This window comes from Quercus lobata, chromosome 2, assembly GCF_001633185.2.
Source record: "Quercus lobata isolate SW786 chromosome 2, ValleyOak3.0 Primary Assembly, whole genome shotgun sequence".
Taxonomy (NCBI): Eukaryota; Viridiplantae; Streptophyta; class Magnoliopsida; order Fagales; family Fagaceae; genus Quercus; species Quercus lobata.
The window spans coordinates 15,745,075-15,772,493 of NC_044905.1; the positions used below are offsets into that span (position 1 = coordinate 15,745,075).

The following is a 27,419-nucleotide window of genomic DNA, read 5'->3' on the forward strand; positions in this document are numbered from 1 at the left end:
TCAAGTTTTACACTTCACTTTCATGAATACTTACATATGTCAGAATTGACGACTTCTCCAACCTAAAATGTAAGGATTAGAATTCTCATGTTCATGAGAATTAAAAGATTCTCAGGAAGTTTTACAGATAAATACAAAACCTTCATGAATTATTGGAAACAAAAGTAATAACTCAGATTCTCAGATTCTCAATATAATAACTCAATAAAAACAAAAGTAATATACATGTAGAAAGATATTGGCAGATGCATGCCAATGTTGCCAAATGATAAGTGTGATTTTTAAAATTGAGCACAAACCTACAAGAGGGACAGGAAAAGAAAAACCTACATGGGGGACAGCTGGGCAGGGAAGAAGCTTTGCATCTCCAACCAATCTAATTTGATTGAGAGTAAGTTTTGCAGATCCAGAGAGAAAGTCAACTAACAGGCATGGGGGAAAAATATGGCATTTTTGGTAAGTAAATAGATAACTAGGAAAAAAAGAGGATAAGTATATAGATATTCATGAATCTTGGAATATCAATCTATTCTTACACTCTTCTGCTCCATGCGTTCATCAGTTTTTGGTGCAGAACTTCTATGAAACAAGAGGGTAAGCTGATCAACAAAAAGCATGTTCTTCATTTGCTCCAGTTGTTGCCATTCTTTTTCCATCTGCATATCTAGGTTCTCAAAATGAACAAGCTTATCTTGGATCTCCTTCATCTGCATTGACTCCTAATGTTTAGCAAATAATCTATGTGACAGGAGCACAAAGCAATGACTGAGAATCATACAAACCTGAACTTCTGCAATCCTAGAAACTGCTCTCTCCACATCCAGCTCTTCCTTCTGAAGCTGTGAATTTGCTTCCACAAAAGCTCCTTCTGATGCATTCCCAGTGGTGTCGCCATTAGGTGTAACATCAGCTTCTGCATCAGAAATATAGAGCCATTATTCCGCTGAAAGTTGAGTGGTCTCCACAATAACACATTCCCCAACTAGCATTCTCTGTAGCTTTTTACTAATTAATAGGTATTTGGCCAAAAATTTACTCAGTTGTAAATTTTTAAAATTTCCCAGACCTGACAGGTTGAAGGCTGCCATACATTAGTAATATTTGCAATATGGTCCCAACTGACAATATACTTATATCACAAATCAATTGGGTAACACCTCCTAGAAAGCACTAATTGAATAGTTGCATACTTAGTACTTATTAAGTTTTACAAATTCAAATCAGTAACATCCTAGGCACAATTCCAGCCCATATGCAGCAAAATATGTCAGTCCAAATCCTAAATGCCTGAGAGCAGCTCCAAATAAGAACTTAGTATACCTTGCAATTTTGTAATTTTCGCAAGAGAAGCTTGAGGCTCTTTATTAGCTCCACGGCCCACCTGAGAGAGACTTGTAACTGCCGCTCGGGCAGCAGCTTCTGCAACATCTACACCCGCCAATGCTGAAAGAAATGCAGCCTGAGAAATGTTCCAAGCACAAAAGTCAATGTTGACCTTTGGAATAACCCGCATTGGTTCAAAATAAAAAAATAAATCAAGAATTATACTGCCAACCACATATACTTGGATAAAGCACACTTAAGATTCAGTAATAGGAATAAACTACAAAAGATCACTAGATAAAAAGTCCATAATCTAAATCCATTCTGGTTGAGCACTTGTTATCTATATAGATTTCCATATGTAACACTATTAGATTAGAAGTGAACCCTGGTACCCTTGAACTAAAAGACATGGTGCAGCAAAATCATAAAGGGAGGGCGAAGGCGATGACTATTGTTAGAGCACTTTATGTTCAGCCCATTGAGATTTTCACAAGTCAGTCCTGCAGCAGTCTAACCAATCCTAATAAAATTCTCCAGAAAGAAAGACCCTGTTTAAATAGCAAGGCCTACAAAATGATTCCCAGACAAAAAGTAACCCTTGTTATGGATTCAAGCATACACTAATCCGTCCTAATCATAAGGTCCTGCTTATTGGAGTTGTAATCAAGTTCTTTAAACAAATTAAAGCCATACCCATTACCAAGATTTGAAAATAACCCCATAAATATACCTGAGCCATAATTGGGTTGCTTGCATCAGCAAGAGGTGTGAGACACAGTCTTTTACTGGGGAATGATGCACCCGAACTCTCTAATCTGCATTCAGCATCAACATGATCCTTCATTTGATTATATTTGACATCAACCTCCCCGGAGTCCGCATGTCTAAGATATTCCTCCCCAAAGGGAAGCTTAAGGAAATGAGCGACACATTCCTTCTCGCTTCTACCACCAACATGTTGTGCCACCCTCCTCCAGTCATCACCATAATGCAAAATAGCTTCCATGAGATGCAAATTTTCTTTCTCCGTCCAATCTGTCTTCATATCTTCACTGATCTCAACCCGCCTGAAATCCGAAGAGTTGACACCAACCCGGTAGTTCCCACGGACATAGCATCTTGCACAAAGAGTCAAGTCATACTGCTCAACAAAAAACGAATTCCCAAGGCTCAGACCTTTTGGCACCAATCAATTAAACAACAAATCCATAAACAGATGAAATTGATTACAAAAAGGCATCCTAAAGATCAGTTGCAAGCACTATGCTGCCAATTAAGATTTGGGTAGTTGTTATTTATTCGGAAAACTTAAAATAAATATAAAATGTATGAACTTAACAATGTATGAAAAAAAAAGCAGACACATTATATAAAACTGACCTTATCACAAGCAAAGCAAGCAATGCTGCAAACAAGCTTGCAACCACTACACACAACCTTAGAATTTTCCTTACTAGGACCCGCCGACGAATCAGCTGCTGCCGCGGCCGCAGCAGCAGCAGCGGCTTTAGCTTCGGCGCCCTGAGAAGAAGAAGAAGAAGACTTGGTGTCCTTGTCTTCCCATTTGAGTGGCTTGTTTTGTGCGGAGGGAGAGTAATTGATCAAACCCCAAGCCTCGAGAAAATCGAAGACCCTACGAATGGACCCCACGTCGCCCACAAGAGTCTTTCTAGCGTCCGTGAAGGTTATTTTTCTCGAAGGGGCTTGTTGACGTTGATGTTCTCTGAATTGCTTGACGATGGAGTTTCTGTAGTGCATGTAAACCTGAGGGTTCTTGGAAGGAGAACGAGAATCGAAGAATTCTGGGAGGAACCGAACCTCGCATTCATGAATGTTGTCCCATGAGAACCACCCTAATCAAAATTCAAAATCCAAAATAATTAATTACGTAAATTATAAAAACAAAATAAATATAAAAAAAAAAAAATTGTTAGTTGAGACATACGGGAATAACTGGGGATGTGGATGATGTCAGCATCGGAGGAGGGAGGTGGATCAGGGGGTCTGGGAGTGGCAATGGCGACGGCGGTGGCGGTGGCGGTGGGAGTATCGGGTTTAATTGGGGTTGGGGTTTGGGTTTGGGGTTGTTTGGGATTGGAAGGGGTTTCCGAATCGGGTTCGATTTCGGTGGTGGAGGGTCCGGGGGGTTGTAATATAACCGGTGTAGTTGTGATAGTAGTCGCCATTTACAATTAGCCTCTCTGACTCTGAGTCTGAGAGGCGAGAGGGAGAGATAGAGGATACAAATTTGAGATCGCGAGCGAGTCAGTTCGGGTGGGCAGAAAAAATAGAAACGGGTTTGTGTATCACCCACTTCGGAAGCGGACCTTGGATTTGGTATGTAATATGTATATATAGTTACCCAATAGGCTTAGATTTGGGTTTTGGTCCTTTTGGAACTTATCATTATTATAAATAGGCCCATTCCTATAAGAAAAGGCCCTGAGCCCAGGACCACGTTTTTTGACCGAAAGGTACGACCTTAAGATAATTTTTTTGAGTCGTCCGGGTTAAAGAAATTTTCTTCTAAACTGTTTTGAAAGAAAGCATTGTCCAAATAGAAGAGACTTCTCTAGTAATAGTATATCAAAATTATAAACTAGACTTCCATAAAAAAAATATATATATATTATAAACTAGAACCTTAAAGCATAATCTTGATCATTAGCCAAAAAAAGCAAACTACCAATCCAAATACAAACATTGGTTCTTATCAAAAAAAAAAAAAAAAAATACAAACATTGATTCTTAGAATATAACTACCCATGTTTCTCAATATATATATATATATATATATATATATATATATATATAACTACCCATATATGTTGGTCCTTACCCATATATAGTTATTTTCCTTTTATAGGAGAAGAGTAGTAAAAGAAGACGAATACAAGTTAATAAGAAACATGTTAATAAGAAAAATAAGAACAAGTACATTGTTAGTTATTTGTAACTTTACATAAAATAGGTTTATTCTTTTTCATGAGTTGATACTTGATACTTTACTTTTGTAAAAGAGGTTTCACATGTTTATCTCATTCCTTTATTTTGTTGATAAGATTGAGATATTATTCATCATTTATATGACATAAGGCTTATATCATCTATACGATATACGGCTTATGTCATCTGCTCAAGATTTTTTTTTTTTCTTGTTTTTAATGGCTTCTAGCAAATTTCCAACTTTTTTTTTATTTTACTTGTAGTGGATGTACTTAATTGGGATTTGAGTAACCATAAACCTCTTACGATTTGTTAGCATAAATATTTTGAAATTTGATTCCTTAATTTCTTTTGCTTAATTGAACAAATTAATTAGGGTTTGTGCTCTTATCAAAAAAAGAAAAAAGAAAAAGAAAAAGTAGGGTTTGTGCTACAATAAGTTATTTCCTCAACATGTGGTAATTCAAAGGAATTAATCATTCTATCTTCACATAATTCTTTCTTCGCTTGTTGCTATTAGAAACTGAATCTAATATGGTTGGAAATTTGTTTTATCTAACTCACCCTCTTGCTGAAGGTGAAATACTTACCCCATTTCAGATTCTTACTAAATAAGAGAGCAATGTTTTAAACATAGCAAAAAACTGATATCATTGGTCTGTTGTTAAAACTAAAAAAATACTTGGTAAGCTATTCCCCATTCTATGTGTCTGTTTGGTTTGCGCATCCGTGTTCACGCGTCTGGCGTTTTTGGTTTTTTTTTTTTTTACCAGTGCTTGATGTATTGTTCATGGAACATGAACAGTGTATTTTAGGTCAATGAATAGTGCTAAATAGTAGTGAACAATAATAAACAGTAACTAGATTTTTTTTTATTGTTTTCAGTTTTCAGTAAAATAAGCGGTATCCAAACGCACACTATATCTTCATTTTTCATGATTAAAAAGAGATTAACTTTGTTATTCATTCATGCATATTGATATATCATGACTTTGAAGCAAGATTTTTCTAGTCATTTATTTTCAAGCCTTTGTTGAAATGCTTCAAAAATATAATGAGTGAGCAAGCCTTTTGCTTTCTCAAAAATTTAGAAGAGAAAAAAAAAATTTCTCCAATTTTTCTATTTGAAAATATTGAAGTAAGAAATTTTGAGGTTTGCTAGCTTCGTTATTTGCTCAACTATTTTTTTTTTCTACCAAATTACTCAAGTTATTTGAACTTTACCTTTTTGATTCAATTTAGAAATTTCATGATTATAGAAATAATTTATTTCTAAATAGGCTTATTTTGTCGTTTGCAGAGAAATATCCATCAATTTCATTGCGCTTTAAAAAGCTTGTCTGGCGTATTTATAGGCTTTGAAGCAAGCGCCTCTAAACTCTTAAAGCCGTTAAATTGTGAATGACATGACTTCATGTTGCATGGATTTCTAGTTGGAATCCTTCATCATGTTTAGGTGCTCGTTTGGAGCTTTTGGAGCCTTTTTGGCTATAGTAACCAAATAGTATCTTTTTATGAGGTTCATGGATTCTTGTATATAGATGGATCTCTATTAGTTTCTTGTTTAACAGTTTTTCATGATGTTTACTACTTAAAAAAAAAAAAAAAAAAAAAAAAAAAACTGAAATTAATAAAGGTTATATCTATCAGACTTCAAAGATATAATTTACAATATTATTAGACCATTTTAATATTCTTCCTTTTTTTTATTTGTCATTAAATCTTTAACAACTTCGATACCTATTCTGATAATGGTCAACCAGGATGAAATTGGATCACCCTAGAGGATACATTAGTAAACAATTTTAAAAAATATTTTATGAGAAAATGAAGAAATAAGATAACTAACTTTTCATGTATTAACCAGACCCTATTTTTATGCATTTAAAAAAATAAAAAATAAAAAATTGAGGATGAGAGGGATTGGGTGGGTGTGCGTGAGCGTGACACTAGCTCAATTTGATGAGAACAATTGAATTCAGTAAATTGAAATGGAATCCAGTCTGTTTGGGACAAATTAAATTCTTTTTTAACTTATTTCACTTAGTACAAATACAAGAAGTCGCAACAAAGTTTGTCAACACTACAAGTGTCGTGGGTTTCCACGACGGGAACTAACAAAATATGATCCCAACAAATAACAACTGTGACAATGATAATAACGCATGCCACCAAAACAAATTGGACCGAGACCGAGTCGACCGACCTAGCCTACTATGACCGACCACAACCATAATTTTTTTTTTTTTTAATTTTCCGAAAGGGACCACCTCGAGCAAAATGAATAATTAAAGTATAGAAGATATCACCGCCAACGATGTGTAGAATATATGACGTAATAACAACCCACGCACAATGTCATCATACTCATACACAAACAAAACTTTTATGAAAAAATAAAACAAGTTACAGCACAAAAATACAAACTTTAATTGAAGAGGATTTGTATTTAAAGAAGTTTATTTATTTACAATCGAATGTGGATACACATTTTGAAAGAATGCAAAACAAAATTATAACCTTAAAAACTGAAAAAGATACAGAATCAAGGGGGTAATGAAATGATCTCCTATGCCTCTAACGAGGCTTAGAGCAGAGGACAGTGACATACATACTATAATGACATTATCCAACAACAAAGGTAATGATGCCACTCGAGCAAGTAGCAAGCAAACATTCTCTACAAGGGACAGTCGACTAAGAAAACGAACATCGACAAAAAACATTCATCATGATTTAACACATTTTTAACTACGACATGCACGTGCTGGGACCTATTATTTCTCTTTCCTTACCACCTGGCTCACACATCACATGCCAATGCCAATGCCAATGCCAATGCCATTGTTAATTAACACATGGATAGGACAAGATCAGCAAAAGACATCCTCCCCTATGTATAAAGGGCCCTACGACCTTGAATCAAGGCACCGAATATGGCATTTAAATTGCCACCTAGTTAACGAGGTTCGAGAGCAAACAGTGAGACTCAATTGGAAGTTCATCAAAAAAATAAGATTAATTTCTTGACCATTAATCTTAGCATAAATTGACGATTCCTAACCTTCCCATAAGGCAGGCAATCAAAAATCGTAACGAGAACTAGTAAACACACAAATTCTTCTCAAATAGGATATATACCTGAAGCTTCTCCCATGTTTTGAAGCCAGGCCCTCAATAAAATCATCCAAGATGCAAGAGTTAATGTTTTTCCAATAAAAATCCTAGCACTAATATGCACAGAACAGAACACAAATCATTTATAAATACAATGGACCCAACACCACACAGAGCACCAGAGACTATCTATACACCCAAAATGCAGGGACTAGACTATAAAAGAATCATATGTTGATTCTAAAGGATGATTTTTACAGAGTTTTATTACTACATGGGTGCTAGAAACCGATTCCAGCACCCATCAATCCATGAATGCCTGCTACTCTTCCTGAGCAGGGGCATTATATGAGGGTTTAAATAAACTAGGGTAAAGGTCCTAATGGAAGTGCAGCCCGCATCTTCCACATCCCTTCTCCGCCATCTGGAGCGACTCAGACATTTGACTTCTCTGGTGAGCATGACTATGTATGACCTGCATGACATGAAAATAACATAAGAATGCCTGCGGCATAAATACTCATCAGAAACTAGTTAATTTAGGGATTCAAAGTGTTGGAGTCTAAGAACTGTAATTGGGTTTCAGAGAACCTCATTAAAATCAAGATATAGACCAGAAAAATAAATATGAAAATATAATTAAAGAAATTCAATAAAAAATTGCACCCATCATACAGTCTACTTCTCCATCATATCATATTAATCGGACTAAATATTAAATTCGTATTCAATGAGGCTACAAATAATAAATTTGAAACTTGTACCTCTAGAATGCAAAATATTTAATTTGCAAGGCTAGATCCGAAGCCCGCCACTCAAGTAGCAGTTCCGCTGCTCTTAGTCCTGCTGCAATCTAAGGATACCTGAAAACAAGAGACTCTAACAATAATATCATACAGGTGGTAAATATAAGCAAGATCATGGCAGTATCTATCCTGCAATGGCACTCACCTTGATCAACCCCTCACCCAGTTGTTTGGTCCGAACCGCTACCTTGCATATACTGAGGAGAAGGAGCAGGAACTATAAACTGTGGTTGTGCTGCAACAGGTGCTGCTATACCTGAAAAACAAATGTATTTCCCTGCTCAGGTCTATATAATGTTATAATCTTTTTTGAGAATTTTACGGAGCAAATTTCATTTTGAATTTTCACCTCCCTTTCACATCAGGAGTGGAAGACTTGCTTTATGACCTCATTTTTGGTGAACTTTTTCTTTCATGAATGTCACCTCCATATCTTTTTCCTACTTTAATCATTTATCTTTCTCCAAACTTTACTTCATCCAGTCATCAGATGTATAATTTTATGAGATTCCATCACCATTTCACAACTCCAAATTAAAACACTATTCCAAATCTTTTTCTAAAGCTGATTCCCAAGATTCCAATCGAACAATGGCCTCAATTCATGGTATTTTACAACTTTTTGCATTCTCATTTCTCTATCTTATGGGCTGTACAGACACATGCTACAAGATAAGATTCTTTTTGGGGGATTTAGTTTTGGCCTCAGGGAGAGGAAGATAGAGAGAGGAGGGGGGGGGGGGGGGAAGTGGATTCGAACTAGTGAACTCCATTTCATGAGGTGTGGTCTCTAGCTGATTGTGCTACCCTTTGGGTTCACAAGAATTTGGCAAATCATTTGAATGTTAAGCAGTTGTTTCAGCACATTTTCTATTAAAACAGTCTGATAACTATGGTAAATTGCTGAAATAAACATTAAAGGCTTGACTCAAATTTGTAAGGTTCTTCAATATGGCTTGCATTATTGCATACCATAAAAAAACTGCTAAATACATCGACAAATAATTATTTTACAAACGAAAATTGCAAATTTTTGTTTTCCAGAATGTTGATAGCAGAGAAAAGGATTAAAATCTTTCATGTTGTAATCCTCGTTGCGAGGTGCAAGTGGCCATTCATGTTATAAAGAAACAGAGCTACTTTGCAGGACATGAAGTACCTGTAGGATATGGTGATTGAATTGTAGGCATAGGCGAAGTTGTTATTGCATTAACACCGGGTCCACCAAACTGTACTATTTGATGACCTGGCATAGCATAACTGGGCACTGCTGTATAACCATGACCACCAGGAATTGTTTGACCCATTTGTCCATAAGGATAAACAGCAGTGTTAACTGTCCCAGGTACTCCATAAATCTGAAGATATTGCTGACCTGCATAAGGGTTGTAAACACCACCCTGCAGGAAGAAATAAAACACAAAAAATCATTGCAAGAAAATCACAGTATTCTCACTCTTTTATAACCCTACTTAAATGTGGGTTTCAACAACTGCTACAATTTTGGAGCAATGCTGACCTGTGGATACACATATTCAGGTCCATATGTTGCATACCTGCACAGAAAAGACACCATTGGAATTTTTTACAAGATTATATATTGACACAAATTGAGGCTAAAGCGATTGTTCTTAAGGTCTGGACAGTGGCTACCACATCACTTTCCTTTAAGCAAATGTTGGAATTTTTGTATCTTTTCAAATTTAGATGCTAGATTTGCTTTTAGGTGTTTCTCTTGTACACATCCTGTGTACTTGGGTTGCACCCTTTATTGCAATTTTTTAGATGAATTTTATTACTTATTAAAAAAATTCTTGACTCAAATTGAGAATGTTGCTTAGACCAAAGTCATTTGCAAGATGAACAAGAACAACATGCAGCACCATTCATAACCATGAAATGACCAAGGTTTTGCAAGCAACCACAGGTTGAAGTGATCTTTCCTATCAATGAGCCATCTCATGCAAACCTAAGGAATAAATCAAGAAAATGGTGAGACTAACAACCCTAATCTGTGTTTCTTATTAAACTACCCCTATCATGATTCTTGCCTGTTCAATAAACATTGAGCTGGGGTACATATCCACCGCGACTACCACTTTTTGCATTCCTGCAATTACCAATCACAATATGTAACATCACTGGACGAAACCAACCCTGACATCTGAAGGAATGACTAAGTATTCTTATTACGATTCTAAAAGTGAGGTTGCATGTTGTGATTGGTATATGCAACACAAAAAGAAATGCAAAAGATAAAGTAGCTGCAAAGGGGTGTACTGAATTGAACAGAGTGGTCACCAATTATTCTAAGGCCACTGAACCAAGAATACATAGGCCTAAGTGGAACACATTCAGCTCCAATACACATCAGCCCCAAGGCTATCACTTAATTATGAGAATAGTGATAGAACTTTCGCAAGACAAAACCCAAACAATATTTTCAGGATTGAATCAACTAAATTATTCTTCCTATTGCAAGTGAACATCTAAGTAAAGTTATTACATCAAGACAAATAAAAGGGGCATGTCACTATTAGCCAAACAATGTTCAATGAACACAGTTTTAAAACATAATTTCAGTTAACCTTCTATTCCCCCCCACCCAAGAAAAAAAAACAGCATATATACTCACACATACCTTTCTCTCTCCCCCCTTCTAATTATGGTTTAGACATGAAACTTGAACCTAGCTAAACTGAGCTGACTAGCTGCTTTGAAATGCACAACTTACCCATAAGGAGGATACATTAATCCTTGTTGGTAGCCATAAGAAACTGGTTGCTGGTAGCCAAAACTTCCAACATAAGCCCCCCGGGCGGCTTGCATATTTCCGATGTATGGGCCTGGTGGTCTCAAACGTCCTATGATGAACAAAAGCAGAAAGAAAAATACAAAAAATAAATCTTACTTAAAGAAACTGACACATATAGATGATTTTAAGGGCTGAAAGTTAAACTGAGTGAAATTAAAAACCACACTAGCTCAATTATCTCCAATTTTAGGCATTAGATTAAGTGTTTAATAACCTTTTTTTTTTTTTTTGGGAAAACAACACACACACAACTCAACATTGATTCCACATTTATTGCACTAACAACTGCTACTTCATGCACATACAAAAAGCTTCCAGATTGGCTTGAGGGTAGCATAAAGAGAGTCCACTACTAACAAGGCAACACAAAGTGCATGTCAAATATTCATTCCCCCAACAACATAGCTCAACCATATCTGCTTTTAAGAAAACTGCAAATCCAATTACATACAGCTATGCACAAAATGACATTGTAATTTTGTAATTACAATGCACCCTCCACATGTTTTTATAGGGGAGGAAGTGCCATTTGAGCTAGAGCTCATATTGGCACAAGGACAGAGAGGTCTTTGGTACGAGTATATAGCATAACATACATGGTCATGAATCTTCTAAAAAATGTATAGAAAAAAAAAATCCACCACAAAATATTGAACAATATGACCTCACAATGAAACCAGCAACAGGGGAATTATTAGCCAAATGCCAAATATCATACCATAATGCATAGGAGGCCGAGGTCGCCCTAGTGAAGCCAAATTACAATTTGCTCGCCTGCCATCAATAATTGGGGTAGGATCAGCACAGGCTCTCCTAGCAGAATCCGGGTCGCGAAAAGTTACCTAAACCCTCCATGTAAATACGGGGGAAAACCAAGTCATTCAATAGTGAAACAACTACCCCTCATCAACGCAAACTAACACAGATTCAAATACATTGACTAGCAGAACCAATTTACTCAATCAAGCAGATACTGATAACTAAGAACAGCTAAAATTTTCAAATTTCCAAGGTGGCACACATTACAGACCGTTCTGATCAATCCTAGGATCATTGAAAGAACAACCAATATCGTTTACATCTAGGTGTACTAAACTAATACTCATTTCAAATGAAAGACATTTATTATTAAAAATTTTAAAAAAACCCAGAAACTGAAAACAATAAATACTCACAAAACCATAGCCTTTTGATCGACCGGAATTCTTATCAGTGATAACGACAGCCTCAAGAATCTCACCGAACTGCTCGAAATAGCGTCGCATAGTCTCGCTCTGTGTCTCCCAAGCAAGTCCCCCAACAAACACCTTCGTATAAGTTGTATCACCAAAAGGGGAATTCAAGAATTGATACCCAGAACCCGAACTCGATCCCGAACCTGGACCCGGAATCGACTGGTACGCCATGAATGACAATTTTAATTTTTTAATTTTTTTTGCCACTTAAAAAAAAAAAAATTTACCCAATTGAAATTCAGATAAGGAAAAAGATTCGATCAAATTGAGTGATACTAAAGTCGACCCAGTAAACACTAAGCCACATATTAAAGGAAAAACCCTAGAAAAACCCTAGATTTTGACGGCGAGATATACTGAGAATCCACATAGAATTTAAAGGGAATCCGTGAAAGATAGAGAGTGAAGCTAATCTTCAAAGAGAAGTAAGAGATCGGAGGAATATATGTATATATATCAGCCTAAAAAAGAATCAATAATTACATAAAAATAGAAAGAAAAAAAAAAGAAAAAAAAAAAAAAGAGAGAAAGTAGAAAGAAAGAAAGGAAAGGAAACCCTAGAATAGAGGAGGTGAGGTCGGTGATGGGCCAAGAGGTCGGTGATGGTGGTGAGAGATTGGATAATGGAATTTAACATATAGAGAGAGAAAGAGAAAGCATGGGCTTTTAGGGTTGGGCTGTGTGTGAAAGAAGAAAAAAAAAAAAAAAAAAAAAAAAAAAAAAAAAAGAGAAAAGGTTGGTCTCTCTCTCACTGCTCAGGTCAGCTCAGAGAGAAAGAGAGTTATATAGGTGAAAGAATCTTTGGAGGGTACTAATCGAAATAGAAACTTGATAGTACAAAAATAGTGTCTAATTATACCTACTAATGGTATTTGAGGATTTAGTGCTACATGGATAGTAATTGTTGTAGGAGAATTGATTTTCTTCTTCTTTTTGTTTTTTCATTGTTGGGTTGAAGAAAAAGAAAGAAAATGGAAGAGGAGTGTAGGGGATTAGGATTTAGGGAGAGGAGGAAAGAGAGAGAGAGAGAGAGTCATGATTTGCACTGAAAGAGGAGAGAGAAAGAGAGAGAGAGAGAGAGAGAGTGAAAAAGAAGGAAAAAGTTGGACCCTTTTGTCTTCGAGAGTTCTCAAAACAAAAGAGAAGCAGGGTGTGGATTGTGGGTCCCATGTTATTGTTTTCCGCCAACCCAGAAAACCTCGTTATTCTCTCTCTCTCTCTCTCAAATTAGAAAAAAGAGAGAAAAGAAACCTTCTTTCTTTGTTATTTCTAGTTACTACTACTGCTCTCTCTCTCTCTCATTTGATTTCGCTTGTCCGCCTTGCTTTACTTTACACGTACTGGGTGGGATAAGTTTATGGCGGTTTGGTATGTGTATTTAAATAATAAATTTTAGTTATTATAAAAATATGTATAAGGAAAAAAATGTGTAATGTTGTTTAAAAATTAAAAATATATATTTAAAATGATATATTAAACAAGACCTTGTATCACAAGCTTTTTCATAGCATTGTCACAATTTTGTTACATAGACTAGTGAATAGCAGAACCATGGACTTACATGGATCCATAAATAAAATTGTGACAAAGTTTGTGACAATATACTTTCTCATTTGATAGAATGGGATAAGGTTGTCCAGCGCATACAAATTTAACAAAGGTCCAAACACGGACCTAACGCGGATGTTTTTTTGCTTGCCCTGTTCTGTTGCACACTTACGCACTAATTAGCAACTAAGTTTCTTCTTATGATGACAAGACAGATTTTGTATACATATATATATATATACACACACACGCACAAAGAAACAAACTTTATGATACCACAATTCGGCTCACGATTCTATTTCAATTCCACTATAAATAAATAATTGTGCTACGATCTAAATTGATTTAGGGATATAGGGTTAATTGATTTAGGGATATAGGGTTATAGGACACTTATAGTCTGTATTGGATTTGACAATTGAAGTTATTTGGGTTTAACATTAAACTTATATAATTCTAACAAGAAATTTAGTAACATAAAGCTTTACTTTTTTTTTTTTTTCTTTTTAAAATTTTTTATAACCGTTAAAGTTATTGTGATTTGTGAATAATAAAATTGATATCAGTAATGTATCAATGTGAGAGTAATATTACATTAATAATAACTTACCAGATCAAAAGTAATGGAAAAAAAGTTACCAACTTTCTTATTAGTAACTTTTTTACAACCTTATAAGAGAAGAAAAGAAAAAATGAATCTTTCTTAGTAACCTTTTTTGCACATATAATTCGGATTCTATTGTTTTTGTAATATATTGTGGAGGATCTGATTTTGTAATATTGAAGTTTTGGCTACAATTTTAGTCCATGAAATTTTGGCAGATATAAAGAAGAAAATAAAAGATGACTTAGGCAAATTATAGGAGGTTTTTTTTTTTTTTTTTTTTTTTTTTAAGGGAAAAAAATTATAAGAGTTAAGTCTTAACTACTTTGAAGAGAAAAAACACTTGATATTAACGAGACAAATTTTAAGTGAGAGAAAGAGTGAGATTTTTGTATTTATAACACATAAGTAGAAACAGTAAGATCTAAGCAGAAACAAAACGTAATATTTATGAAGTATATTCTCTATAAATTGATAACGTCCATGATGAAAAGACTCTTCCCTATAAATTGTTGCACATCTTTGTTATGTCATTGGATTTTGACATTTTTTTTTAGTATACCATGAATTTATGAAATCTCCATCAAATGACAGTGAAATTGATCATCGTTTAGCTTAATTGATGGTTCCTTGAAATGGGAGATAATTCTTTAAAACACTTCCATTTTTAACAAGGCTTGTACATTCAAATATATTTATAAAAAACAAAATCATTAATGTGGGCAACACTATATATTTAGGCACGCTAAGAGCTTAAATAAACTAATTTTTATTGATTTTAAAAAGTACAAATAGTGAGATGATACCGACTTTTTTTTTTTTGACTTTTTGTTAAGGGAGGAACCAATCAAATAGAGTTAATTTTTCCCCCTCATTTCATGAATGGTTTTATTTATCCATTTATTGTGAAATTATTTATTTCAATTTTATGTATTAATATACAGAAGCGATTGGATAAAGCTGACGGAGCTGTCCATGTTACTATAGTCAAGAAAGGGACCCTCACTTTGGTTGATGCAGGTTGTGACATGAATCATTGTTTCCTTCGTTAACCGGGTAGGTACGCTCATAAACTATTTTATTGGCAGTGATCACAAGGGCTCGGCCCCATTGTAGGCACTAAGTAACTAACCATATGGAAAACTTGATTGGCTCAATATATATATAACGGAAAGGTAAGGTTCAAACTATAGGCACAACCCACGCAAAGAATGTTATTATGTTGAACTATCATTAAAACTCCAATTGTCTCAATATTTAAAGAAAACCAAAAGTGATATCATGGAAGGCTTGTAAATGAATATAATTATTTATGAAGAACCGAAGGGAAAAAATTTGTTTAAGTTTGTTTAGATAGTAAATAAGCTAAACTTATATCCAGGCTTAGGTTGACTATTAAACAACCAAAATTTAAACGTAATGATGTATATGGTTATATGTATGCATAAATACATACATACACACACACATATATATATATATATGATTGTATTTTTTTTTTTTAAATTTTTTTTTCATTAGTTACAATGATGGAAGGCAGGGATTCGAACCTTGATTCTTTGTGTAACGGAGATGATACAATGTCATTAATCTACAGTACTCTTTGATAAGATTAAACTGCAAATAAGTTCATAATTAAGATATCACATTGTTATTCATTATTTATTACTAGTATATATAGTAATTATCAAATAGTTTATTATTTGGTAAAGTTTATGATGGTTGAATAAGAGATCTAGGGTTTAATCCCCGCCTACACCAAAAACCGGTTGGTGTCTTGGTCTGATGATAAAAAGCATTATCAGGAGCGGACGCTATAGGTTGAAACTCTCTAAAAAAATAATTATTATTATTATCATAGATTTGTGATGGGGTAAAAAAATTTAGATGTAGTGTTTATTATAGATGGGAAAGAATAAACTAATCAAGTAACTTGTGAACAAATTTAAACTTGTTTTACAAGAAATTGAATTGAGTTTAAACACATTATTGATTTTAGTGATGAGATTGAGCTCAATTTGTATTCGAAATAAAATTAAATAAATTAATTTTAAACTTTTAATACTCAGTTTAGCTCCATTGATTTACTATCCTAAGAACTTCCCACTTTATATCCACTACTTTTTTGATAGATATAACATTTGTTCCACAATAATTTTTTATATATTTTATAATCAAGTCAAAACATTAATTGCTTTTGAGGAATGGAATTCAAAGATAGTCTCCTATTAGAACAATCTTGTATCCACCTCTTTAGTATAGCCTTACCATGGAAATGGACTAAGTAGCCAACTTAGGATTCTCTTAATAAACAGAACAGGACTATTTTACCATTAAAAGATTAATTTAAACATTTCTATAAAGGCTTATCATTGAAAATCCAATTGCATTTCATAATAAATGATATCCGCTGCACAAAGCTTACGTGAGGTCGAGTGTATTTGTTTGTCCACTGTTATTGTAATTTTCTTGGTTGTGATCAGATACTGTTCCTAAACTGGGAAAAACGAAAGGGTCACAATCCATGGGTCAGTGGCTCTGCAATAGAGACATGTTGAAGCTAGTGGCTGGGATTTGGGTTCGATAGGGGGCCCAATTACACCTGTCTTGGGCCACACTTGTTGCCCTGCAGCATTGTAATTAAAGGGACCACAGCACCAGCGTATCTTGGGTCAATAACATTTTTTGTGGTCCGGGTCCTCATGCTTTTAGACTTCCACTCTATAGATAGATACTGAACATTGCTAAGGGCACAAGAATCTGGTTAGGTGTTAAGAACTATTCATTCGAAAAACAACAACTAGTTAGATGACTGGTTAGGAGAAAGGAAAGAAAGGTTGCCTCTGTTTCTTTCTCAATAATAATGAAGCCTCAAACTGTGTTTATTTATTTATTTTTTCTGATAGAGTTTTATAATTTATGGTGTCAGCTGCTGATGATTGCACTCTATATCATCAGATCAAGATATCAATCAATTTTTGATATAGGCAAAAGAAATAAGCTATTTGATTGCATGCTAAATTCTCTTTTCAGACCTAACATAGTAATATGGAATGTCTTGCAAAATAAATGTATATCGATATTTTGTAATTCCCTTATGTCCTTTCACCTATTGAGCACCAAGATTTTTGAATTACACTGCAATAGCTGCCTACTTACAAACAATTGGACTAAACAGAAATAATGAAATTGTTTGGGGGTGCTTTGGACTGTTAGTACCTCAATTCAATTCATAAAGAGGACGTTCACCTTTGACGTTTTTAAATATATGAAGATTTTCCAACATGCCCAAGCTTGATTGAGTGTTATTCCTATAGAAAAAGATTGAGTAGGAAGAAACTTGAACGCATAAGAAACTTGAACGCATACATTGAATTGTACTGCTAATTATACTGCTTATAAAACTGATTTAGATGACAAGATTCATGAGAAACAAAAATGAAAAACTGTAATGTAACCATCATTTCACACCGTTCATATTTTATTTCTTAGATTTAATAATATACAAAATGTCATGTTATTTAAATGACACTTAAATATATAATATTAAATCTTAATCATGAAATGAGTCCTTATTTAAAATAGATACAAAATTTTACAATCATTGAATAGGACCACGCTAGCATTAAGATATTATTTATTTGAAATGGATCAATTTTATACTTCAGATTAAAAATTACAAATCCAAAGATATATTTGACATAAGCTGCATAAGCTATAACTGATTTGAGACCTTTCTTGGCCAAAGCAGGTGGCTAGTCCCGTAGTCCTGGTCCTTACTCAGGAAACCGCTCTCTTCATATCTCTTCACAGCATCGACAATTGTCTCATCTAGTGGCCGATACTTCCAACCCAAATTCTGCAATTTCTCTGAACTCATCTTCACGTCTTCCTCTATAGCAGTGAAACTATCATGGTACACATGAAGTCAATGAAAATATCAAAGAAGAAGAAGAAAAAGATAGTGTTCAAAAGACATTAAACTAGATGACTATTGAAAATAGGTTACTGGAAACGTAAAACACATCCATATTAGGGTAAAACTGATTTCAAGCTTTCTAGTCTGGACACATTGCTTGAAATTGGAAGTTACCTTTTAGGGTAATTGTAGTTAGGATACAAGCTCTTCAGTTTGTTTACCAAATCTTGCATTCTTATTACATATGATGTGCATATATATCTCCCTTTTGCTTCAGGCTTCTCATATGCAAGCAACAACGCTTCAGCCACATCTCGCACGTCTACAACAGGTCGGGCCTTATTTTCCAGTGATTCGATTCCACCTGATCCCATGGAACCCAATTTTATTAGAATTTCAAAACAAACAAGAAATAGAAAATGTATGCGTGTGTATAAACATGACATGGTAGCAATCTCCAAAGCCTCATTTTCTTAAAATGTACTTATATAATCTATCTGCAATTGTTATAGTCATCAATCAGACAGAAATCAACTCAACTTAACGCAACAACACACTCTGTTTTATGATTAGTAACTGCAATGATTGAAATATACCAACACAATTTCCTTCACTTAACATTGCAACACCTCTCATTTCACTTGTCAGGCATTTTGACCAATATAAATTGTTATGGAATGACTAAATATAACACAAATAGACGCGGAAGTAGGAGGGGAAACCTTTCAAAAGTGTTAGGAGAAATAAGCTACTGGCATTCATTGTAGGTTGCAGCAGTGGCCCGATAATAATGGATGGACAAACAGTTATAATGCTGAATTCACTACTCTTTGCATACTCCAAAGCTTCACTTTCCGCAACTGTTTTGCCAAGGCAATAATATTCCTGGAATTCATACGAATAGGAGTTACCTTATATGTACCAAAAATTAATAGATGATTATACATTTATACCATATAAAGAGGGTCCTTTTATGACATCTCTAACGTTTTTAAGGGGTGACATGGAGTCATTGTTTAAGGTGACACAAGTTACTAAAAATTGTGATAAATTTATCGTCGTATACTCGTATGTGACCTTAATATTATCTATCCAAAATCAAAATAATCGATTTTTTTTAAAAAGAAATAAAATTAAAAATGGGTTATTGTGCGGCATGGCAGTTTGTATTAGCAAAGTTGATGCAGACACCATCTTATTAATTTGACCTTATCACAGTCTAATGTGAAAAGGAGAAAAAAGTGGAGTTATTACTTAATCGGTAATTACTTGTTATGATCCTAATGTTCCACACAGATTAAATGTAAAGTGTAAGCTTAACTATGCGTTTAAAAGCTCTTGGCACCCTCCCCTTGCAAGCCAGTTTTCAAGGGTGAGTTTTACCCATGAATTCCTAACATTACTCTTAGTCTGTTACAGACACTGTACACACTTGTTTTTAAACATGACTTATCAAGAGATGTGACAAAGTTATTGTCATGTGTAAATCTGTTACTAACAGAGGTATCATACCCCCAAAGAAAGTGGGTGTATCCTAGAATTTCCTAATGTAAAGATTAAGTGACAGCAGAGTTAGGCCGTGTGCTGGAGCCTGGAGAGGAAAAAGAAAAATGCTAATTCCAGACATTTAAGAAACAATTGTAAACGTTGCATATGAGATACCTGAACTGCTTTGCAGAGCTCCGTTTCAGACCAACATTCCTCATCCATGGGCCGATCCTTGGGCCAACTGCGGTTGAACACAACAGCGCCAATAGATGAAACAACCACGACTCTCTTCACTTTTGCCTTCGTACATGCATTTAGTACATTCCTTGTGCCAGTAACAGCTGGTTCAATTAGTTCTACCTGTGCAAAATTTTATTTTCATGTCATTTGGCAAATCCAGGTTACAATAACCATACTTCAGTTCAGACTTCAGTCCAATCTGAACAAGCAACAAAGCCTTTACCAAAATGTCAAAGTTGTCTCATCACACAATCAAAAGACTGAGAAGGGAGTCTACTGAGGATGTTGGAAATTAGTTTCCCATCTTATGGCAAAATTGGGTCCAAGTCATTCAAATGGAAAAAAAAAAAGTTGATTTATATGTTACACTTAAATTTTTTTATTATTATATAAATACATATTATATGCATGTGTTACTAAAAAGACTAGACTACACAAAGAGTAAAAGTGAGATGAAAAAAAGGTTGAATTAATAGTGACTAAAAAAGTTTTGCCTCAGGGTTAGGAACATTGCTTCGGGCAGGAACAGGGCAGGCAACATGGAAAACCCCAGTACAACCATCAGTGGCAGCACAAAGACCTTCATAGTCAAGCAAGTCCGCCTTGAAAAGTTGCAAATTCTCTGAAGCGTTTTCCAATTTTGTCAAGTGAGCATTCTTCATATCACCTGAAAAATTTTTAAGTTTTGTGCATATGATATTTATAGTAACTGATTAATGGCACTTTTTTTCTCCAAAAATCAAAACACTCAATGAAATAAACATTCCTAGCACTAAAATTACATGAACCAAAACAAATCCTTACTCGTATAGAACATAGGATTACCTGGGTCTCTAACAGTTCCATGGACCATGTACCCCTTTGAGAGAAGGAACTTTATGACCCATGATGCCAAATATCCTCCTGCCCCAGTCACACACACTCTTTGCTTCCCTTCTACCTCTGTCATCTCTCTCTCTCTCTCTCTCTCTCCCCCCTATGAAGATACCTTTGACACTAACGTCAACTCTTGCCAAGAGGTCTCAGTGGTATTTCTCAGTTCCATCTATAAGCATGGAGGTTCGAATGGAATAAAAATCACGGGGGAAACAATACAAAGAGAAAGAAAACAAAGCAAGAGAAAAATATAAAGGGAATCAGACCCACATGAAAAGGACCAAATTCATTAACAGAGTAGGCCCAACTTGCATGGTTGTGAGTTGTGACCAACCGTTAAAGCCGGCAAGCTGTTCTTGAGTTTCTGAGATGAGACCAACAGACCAGCTTGCTGTTTTGCTTGATTGCTAAAGTTGATTAAACTTTAAAGTATACTTATTAGTACTTAAAAAACCGAGTATATATAGTAATATAACCAAAAAATCCAAAAACTAAAAAAATCAAACTGCCGTACCTTGTTTTTCTAGTATTTGGTGCTTAGTACATACCTTTGGGACTATAAAACTAGAAGGGTATGAAATCAATGTTGCAGAAACAAACAACAGAAATTAGTAAAACTAATCTGCCCAATAGGGACAGACTTCCTTGACACTTTGATTTGAAAGCACATTTGGCTTTGTTGGATTCGCTGTCCTGCGTACCCAAATCAGTGAACCGTCAAAGACTAGAGAAAGGAGCTTCTACCTCTCAGGGATTCAGTACACAATAATGCACCACTACTTACAATTCTGTGGTAGTCAAACAGGCAGAGGTGATGATTTGATGTCAAGTCTTAAAAAAAGAAAAAGAAAATTGTGAACCTTCTTCTATTGATAATGAAAAAAAGAAAAAAAAAAAGTAGTGTATTAGGTATCGGATGTATGTTTCTTCTCTCGGAGGTAGAATTCTCACGTATATTTGGCTTTGTTGGATTCGCTGTCCTGCATACCCAAACCAATGAACTGTCAAAGTCTAGGGAAAGGAGCTTCTACCTCTCAGGGATTCAGCACACAATAATGCACCACTACTTACAATTCTGCGGTAGTCAAACAGGCAGAGGTGATGATTTGATGTCAAGGCTTTAAAAAAAGGAAAATTGTGGACCTTCTTCTATTGAAAAAGAAAAAAAGGAAAAAGAAAAAAGAGTAGTGTGTTATGTATCGAATAAATGTTTCTTCTCTCTCATATGGAGGTAAACTCTGTACGTATAAGGTCTACCTTTATGTGAGAGGAAGGAAACATACATCCGGTATGTATGATGTATTTTTTTTTTCAAATTAGATACTCAAATTCAAATGGATAAGCTTTGCACCTTAAAACCAATCGATAATGAGGAAGAAATGCTCAAATATTTTATGAGATTTGACATTGTGCCTGGTAAGGCATTTGCAGGGAGTCAAATTATAGTTCCCAACAAGGCTAAATGTGACATTATTCATTCATTTATATTTATTTTAACAAAATAAAATTGAGTAGCTAAACTTTGCATACTAAAAAAAAATTTAAAGTAATCAATCAAATTAGATAATCAAAGTCACAGTTCATTAATATTTATTTTAACGGTTAAGTTTGCACCTAAGTTTTCTTCTCTAAAAAAAAAAAAAGTTTTAACTAATTTAAAACTCTTCTAAAAACCATTGTGCACCCATAGTGCGGTGGTCACTCTACAAGTATAAGTGCTTGTGGGGTGTGGAGAACAAGGGCCGGAGTTTAAGTCTTCATGAAGGAGTTTTATACACATATACATTTAGATAATTCTATAGTAGAATTTCTATCTTGTATTAAAAAAAAAAAAAAATCCTCTTCTAAAAAAAAACTAGGGTAAATTGCAAATTACACCCCTAAAGTTTGGGGGTATTTGAATTTCACACCCTGAAATTTCAGAATTTAGATTTTACTCCATGAAGTTTGGAGGTATTTGGATTTTATACTCTGAAATTTCAGAATTTGGATTTTACTCCTTAAATTTTAGGGGTGTAATTTGCAATTTACCCAAAAAACTACTTTAAAACGAAATGAAGGCTCTCTTCATTTAAAATTGGTCTCATTCCAAATTCGGATTAAATATTACTGTAAAAATATTTTTCCTTTTTTAAATATCATTATTTTTTGTTGGTATCATGGACACTTTTAGATTACAAAATAAAATTTTAAATGTGCAATATATCACAAATGACAAAGCCATTTAAAGTTTTAAACTTGATAACAAAGGCTCGAACAAATTGTAGACTTCAGATGCATGGGAATTGGTTGGCTTAATTTTTTAAAAAAGCCACAAGAACCCATTCAACACTTGGAACATTTGGATACAACCAAGGAATTGGTTGGCTTAATTTTTTTTTTTTTTAAAAATAAAAAATAAAAAAGCCATAAGAACCCATTCAACACTTGGAACATATGGACCCAACCAAGGACTGAAATATTGTGAGGAGTTATTTTAGGATCACAATTAATCTTACACCCATTTTTGCAACTATCCTATACGGATTGTTTATTACTTTCACCTAAACTTATCATTTTTTTTTTCACTATTAACAAATAGCCACATTAAATAGTTGTGAAATTAAGTGTGAAACTAGTTGTGGTCCTATAATTTTCTATTGTTGTGAGCTCCATGAAAGCATTGTGTTGGGCAAGAGGTTGGCATTCAAGCTATTTTCCATGTTCAGATCAGAATCAAAACCCGATTTTGAGGTAGAATTGTTTAACTTTAACATAATCATTTATGTACACTACAAGCTCCAAGGGAAGTAGATGTTGCAAAGCTAGACAGGAGAAGAATATACCCAACAAGGTATATATATATATACATATAATCACTCTCTCTCTCTCTCTCTCTCCGACTAAGCGTACTAAAGCAATTAAAGTAGAAGTGTAAAACACTGCACCCACATTGTGTCAACCTCAATCCACATCCTGCTCAAAGTACCTAAAGTCTCAACATGACATAAAAATTCTCGTATATACTACCACAACCATGAGTGTCACAATAATTAGTTAAGCCTAAATACACCAACAATGAGTAAGAACCCACACCTAGAGTTCCTTTTTACTCTAAATAAGAGGTATAATGAAATAGGATTCAAACTCACATATTATCTCAAAAGGTTACCACATAGGAGAGTATAATAAGATTAAGAATAAAACTTGGTATAACAGAATTAAATCTGATAATCACTTATTATCCAAACTTAGGTTTGCTTTGCAATCATTGCATTAAGCCAAACTGTGGTTTGCTTTTCAATCAACTATTCCAGCTTTGCGATAGCTTTCAACAGAATCAGTAAGAGTTTCCTTCAATGGCCGGAAACTCCAACCCAATTTTTGCAATTTCTCAGAACTCAGCCTTCCTTCTTCTGGAACTTCAGTATAGCTGCCAATACAAGCGAAGTCCATAATCAATGAGTTGAGACAGTCAAATATGTTACATAAACGACTAGCAAAAGAAAAATACATGGGATCATTGTTAGTTGTTCACCCTTTTGCATGACCACGTAGCCATGTTGATCAATAAATATATACCACATTGAAAAATCACCTTAATAATAAATAGCATCGATAGAGAAACTTACTTCTTAGGATAGTTATAATTGGGGTATATACTCCTTAGCAAGTCAACAATATCCTTTGCCTTGATTGTGTGTGCCGTGCATATGTATCTTCCTTCAGCCTCAGGATTCTCATAGGCTAGGAGTAGTGCCTCAGCTACATCACGTACATCTATAATCAATCGAAGCTTGTTTTCCAGTGATTCAAACCCATCTGCATAGTAATTAAGTGAAGAAGATGAGAGAAGCATACCCTTCATTACAAATCAAAAAGAAGCCGTGTTTAGGTAAAAAACTAAATTCTCTAATATACTCAGAATCATTGGAGCCACTTGTGGCAAAGCAAGGCACAATGAAAGGGATGGAAATATATAAGAAGCAGTAGCAATCTTAGAAATATGGACCTGAAAAAATTGAAGCATGAAACTTTAAATTGAGATGTTATTAGTCCGTTTCATAAATACATGCACAGCGCGAGATACACATTTTCACCTGTATATAAAATTATAAAATGTGACATGTATTATCATATTTATATTTATAAACACTCATACATTTAAAAGCACGGAAAGATTACAATAAAGATAATATATTACAGGCAAGTACCTTTCAGAAGTTTAATGAGAACCAAGCTAGTTGTATTCACTGTAGGCTGCAGAATTGGGCCCCAAATAAAGGAAGGACATACAGTTACAACATCAAGGCCACTACTTTTTGCAAATTCTAAGGCCTCACTTTCTGCTTCCGTTTTAGAAAGACCATACCAGTTCTGGAAAAATTTAGAACTAGGTCATTCAGTATAGATATAGAAAGAATTTATCAAAATCTATATTTCAGAATTGGTATGCAATTTATTTTACTATAATTTGTATTGGAATCACGCGATGTACAAAATAGAGCAACAAGCTCAACATACAATTATTCAGCAAAAAAAAAGCTCAACATAAAATTGTATTTTGTGGTCAGTTACCTTTGTAGTTCTACAATATTCCTTGTCAGACCAACAAGTTTCATCCATCACTTTATCCTTGGGCCAGCTTGAATTCAACATCAAAGCATAAACAGAGGACACAACAACAACCCGCTTAACTTTTGCTTCAACACATGCTTTCAGTACATTTAGTGTGCCCTTCACAGCAGGCTCAATCACTTCCACCTTCACAAAAGATATATGAAAAAACTGTAAAAAGGAATGCAACAAAAAATCTATGCATATTATATTAAATAACTTAGGAAGGTAATATAATTATATTATTAAGGTTGTCTTGGTAGATTTGTACTAATTGATGCAAAACTATTTATTAATGGGGAAAAAGAGGCCATAGTTAGGTAATCTTGCCTCAGGGTTTGAGATTTTGGTTGAAGGAACTGGACTAGCAACATGGAATACTCCAATGCACCCCTCAACTGCAGAACATATGGATTCGTAATCCAGTAGGTCTGCCTTGAATAGTTTCAAGTTTGTGGATGCGTTCTCAAATTCGCTTAAATGAGCATACTTCACATCTCCTACACAAAATTTCCAAGAAGTTCATCTTAAGAAGCATCCAAAAATAATTGAGCAGCAAATTAATTATAGTTCTCCTAGATAGGAGGAATTTTTTTATAAAAAAATTATGTCTGATACAAATCTGTTGTAGAACTGAAAGTGGAAAATGGCATTTATAGTTTATATATACGGTCATCCCATGAAATAATTCTTACTATATGTTCACTTTTGATGGTTCTTTAAAGTCAGTCCTTTTGTTTCTTAAAGTATTCAACATGATTATATTTCACCTATCAAAAAAATTTTAACATATTATATTTCATTTCAAACAAATAGAACATGAAGAAAACTTGAGTCTATTCAATTTGCAACTGATATGAGAAATGTCCGATTTTCCTTTTTCTAATTGAAATGAAATTCCTTCACACACATTAGTGGGATATATTTCTCAAAAAAAAAAAAAAAAAAACATTAGTGGGATATAGTAGTCAAAGGCCCTGTAAGCTTATTGCGGTGAAAGTAATAGCAAAATTTTACATTAGAAGGAAAGAAAATGTACATTAGCATTTTCGGATTCTATTGTTATCGATAATTCATTTTATAGTTTATATTACCATTTCATTTCATTTCATAGAGAAATTATAAGTTGTTACAATACAATAGACAAATACAAGATTGATGAAACAGTAATACTAGTTAAGAAGTCAGGCATGCTAAGAAACAAATATACAAAAGAAATCCCTTCTCCTCTAACTGTATCAAAAAGATGTAAATTAAAGATGAGAAGAAAGTAAAAGAGAGAAGGTAAAGTGAGTGAATAACCGGGTTGTCTAACGGTTGCGTGTACAAAATAGTTCTTGGAGAGAAGTATCTTTATGACCCATGAAGCAAGGAACCCTCCTCCACCTGTTACACACACTCTTCCCTTCTCGTTCTCAGTCTCAGCGGCCATTTCCAAAACGAGTTTTCAAACACAACGATCAGCGACCTCAACAAGTCAAACCGCTCTGTTCTTCTCTCATTTTTTCTTTTTTTAAGTGTGTTTGTTTTTTTTTATTTAAAACGTTTTTGATAGTTTTTTAGTGTTTTTTTTTTCCGCTCAAAGTTAGAACTGGAAAAGGCCGAAAGGACCCGGCCCATCCTAACCTAAGAGGACCCAACTGGGTTGGAGGAGACTGAGAAACGAAGTTTTTCTCCCAAATAAAACACTTTAAATTCTTTATATATCTTTATATTGAGAGTAAGTTTTAAAAATCTAACCATTTGATTGAATGTTCTTATTACATATTTCATGTTTATAAAATTTTAAGAAGATCAAATATTAATTACTATGTCATTAAACAAATAATAAAATTTCAAGTTTTTGTGATTTAAAATTGTAAATAAAATATAAGTTTATTGATCGAATAGTAAATAACATCCG

The 27,419-nt window shown here is 34.3% G+C and overlaps 4 protein-coding genes across 8 annotated transcripts; all 4 read right to left on the reverse strand.

The window, feature by feature from the left end:
* Positions 1-185: 185 nt before the first annotated feature.
* Positions 186-3,634, reverse strand: LOC115974709 (SWI/SNF complex subunit SWI3B). Its single transcript, XM_031095194.1, has 6 exons — positions 3,272-3,634; positions 2,707-3,179; positions 2,057-2,467; positions 1,321-1,459; positions 783-913; positions 186-707 (listed from the first exon to the last, which is right to left on the reverse strand). Exons 1-6 carry the CDS (start codon positions 3,510-3,512, stop codon positions 522-524), a joined length of 1,581 nt encoding a protein of 526 aa, XP_030951054.1. The 5' UTR covers positions 3,513-3,634; the 3' UTR covers positions 186-521.
* A 3,638-nt stretch (positions 3,635-7,272) lies between these two features.
* LOC115974712 (RNA-binding protein 24) lies at positions 7,273-13,447 on the reverse strand. Its single transcript, XM_031095196.1, has 8 exons — positions 12,186-13,447; positions 11,729-11,852; positions 10,930-11,059; positions 9,715-9,751; positions 9,355-9,595; positions 8,341-8,451; positions 8,154-8,252; positions 7,273-7,864 (listed from the first exon to the last, which is right to left on the reverse strand). Exons 1-6 carry the CDS (start codon positions 12,414-12,416, stop codon positions 8,354-8,356), a joined length of 861 nt encoding a protein of 286 aa, XP_030951056.1. The 5' UTR covers positions 12,417-13,447; the 3' UTR covers positions 7,273-7,864; positions 8,154-8,252; positions 8,341-8,353.
* A 4,489-nt stretch (positions 13,448-17,936) lies between these two features.
* LOC115974713 (cinnamoyl-CoA reductase 2-like) lies at positions 17,937-22,026 on the reverse strand. 5 transcript variants are annotated; one of them, XM_031095197.1, is made up of 7 exons: positions 21,705-22,026; positions 20,870-21,613; positions 20,539-20,711; positions 19,979-20,164; positions 19,039-19,201; positions 18,491-18,680; positions 17,937-18,305 (listed from the first exon to the last, which is right to left on the reverse strand). In XM_031095197.1, the coding sequence occupies exons 2-7, from the start codon at positions 20,991-20,993 to the stop codon at positions 18,113-18,115; spliced, it is 1,029 nt and encodes a 342-aa protein (XP_030951057.1). In that variant the 5' UTR covers positions 20,994-21,613; positions 21,705-22,026; the 3' UTR covers positions 17,937-18,112. The 5 variants fall into 5 exon arrangements, with proteins under 5 accessions (XP_030951057.1, XP_030951062.1, XP_030951058.1 ...); XM_031095202.1 differs by having other exon boundaries at positions 20,870-21,089; positions 21,435-22,026; XM_031095198.1 differs by having other exon boundaries at positions 20,870-21,342; positions 21,435-22,026.
* A 1,895-nt stretch (positions 22,027-23,921) lies between these two features.
* Positions 23,922-27,024, reverse strand: LOC115974714 (cinnamoyl-CoA reductase 2-like). Its single transcript, XM_031095203.1, has 6 exons — positions 26,819-27,024; positions 25,847-26,016; positions 25,478-25,663; positions 25,114-25,276; positions 24,532-24,721; positions 23,922-24,332 (listed from the first exon to the last, which is right to left on the reverse strand). The coding sequence occupies exons 1-6, from the start codon at positions 26,946-26,948 to the stop codon at positions 24,200-24,202; spliced, it is 972 nt and encodes a 323-aa protein (XP_030951063.1). The 5' UTR covers positions 26,949-27,024; the 3' UTR covers positions 23,922-24,199.
* Between the last annotated feature and the right edge of the window lie 395 nt (positions 27,025-27,419).

What these genes read in the sequence shown, in the direction of transcription:
- LOC115974712 (XM_031095196.1), bottom strand. Translation starts at nt 12,416, where the DNA reads ATGGCGTACCAGTCGATTCCGGGTCCAGGTTCGGGATCGAGTTCGGGT. An exon ending in TCGGCCTCCTATGCATTATG is followed by an intron (nt 11,060 to 11,728) that starts GTATGATATTTG and finishes TGTTCATCATAG; the next exon opens with GACGTTTGAGACCACCAGGC. An exon ending in TCAATCACCATATCCTACAG is followed by an intron (nt 8,452 to 9,354) that starts GTACTTCATGTC and finishes TTTGTTTTTCAG; the next exon opens with GTATAGCAGCACCTGTTGCA.
- LOC115974714 (XM_031095203.1), bottom strand. Translation starts at nt 26,948, where the DNA reads ATGGCCGCTGAGACTGAGAACGAGAAGGGAAGAGTGTGTGTAACAGGT. An exon ending in TCTCATTAAACTTCTGAAAG is followed by an intron (nt 24,722 to 25,113) that starts GTACTTGCCTGT and finishes ATTACTATGCAG; the next exon opens with ATGGGTTTGAATCACTGGAA. An exon ending in AATTATAACTATCCTAAGAA is followed by an intron (nt 24,333 to 24,531) that starts GTAAGTTTCTCT and finishes TTGTATTGGCAG; the next exon opens with CTATACTGAAGTTCCAGAAG.
- LOC115974713 (XM_031095197.1), bottom strand. Translation starts at nt 20,993, where the DNA reads ATGACAGAGGTAGAAGGGAAGCAAAGAGTGTGTGTGACTGGGGCAGGA. An exon ending in TGGAACTGTTAGAGACCCAG is followed by an intron (nt 20,712 to 20,869) that starts GTAATCCTATGT and finishes AAAATTTTTCAG; the next exon opens with GTGATATGAAGAATGCTCAC. An exon ending in AGCTCTGCAAAGCAGTTCAG is followed by an intron (nt 19,202 to 19,978) that starts GTATCTCATATG and finishes TATGAATTCCAG; the next exon opens with GAATATTATTGCCTTGGCAA.
- LOC115974709 (XM_031095194.1), bottom strand. Translation starts at nt 3,512, where the DNA reads ATGGCGACTACTATCACAACTACACCGGTTATATTACAACCCCCCGGA. An exon ending in GCAACCCAATTATGGCTCAG is followed by an intron (nt 1,460 to 2,056) that starts GTATATTTATGG and finishes AACATTTCTCAG; the next exon opens with GCTGCATTTCTTTCAGCATT. An exon ending in GAAAATTACAAAATTGCAAG is followed by an intron (nt 914 to 1,320) that starts GTATACTAAGTT and finishes TTTCTGATGCAG; the next exon opens with AAGCTGATGTTACACCTAAT.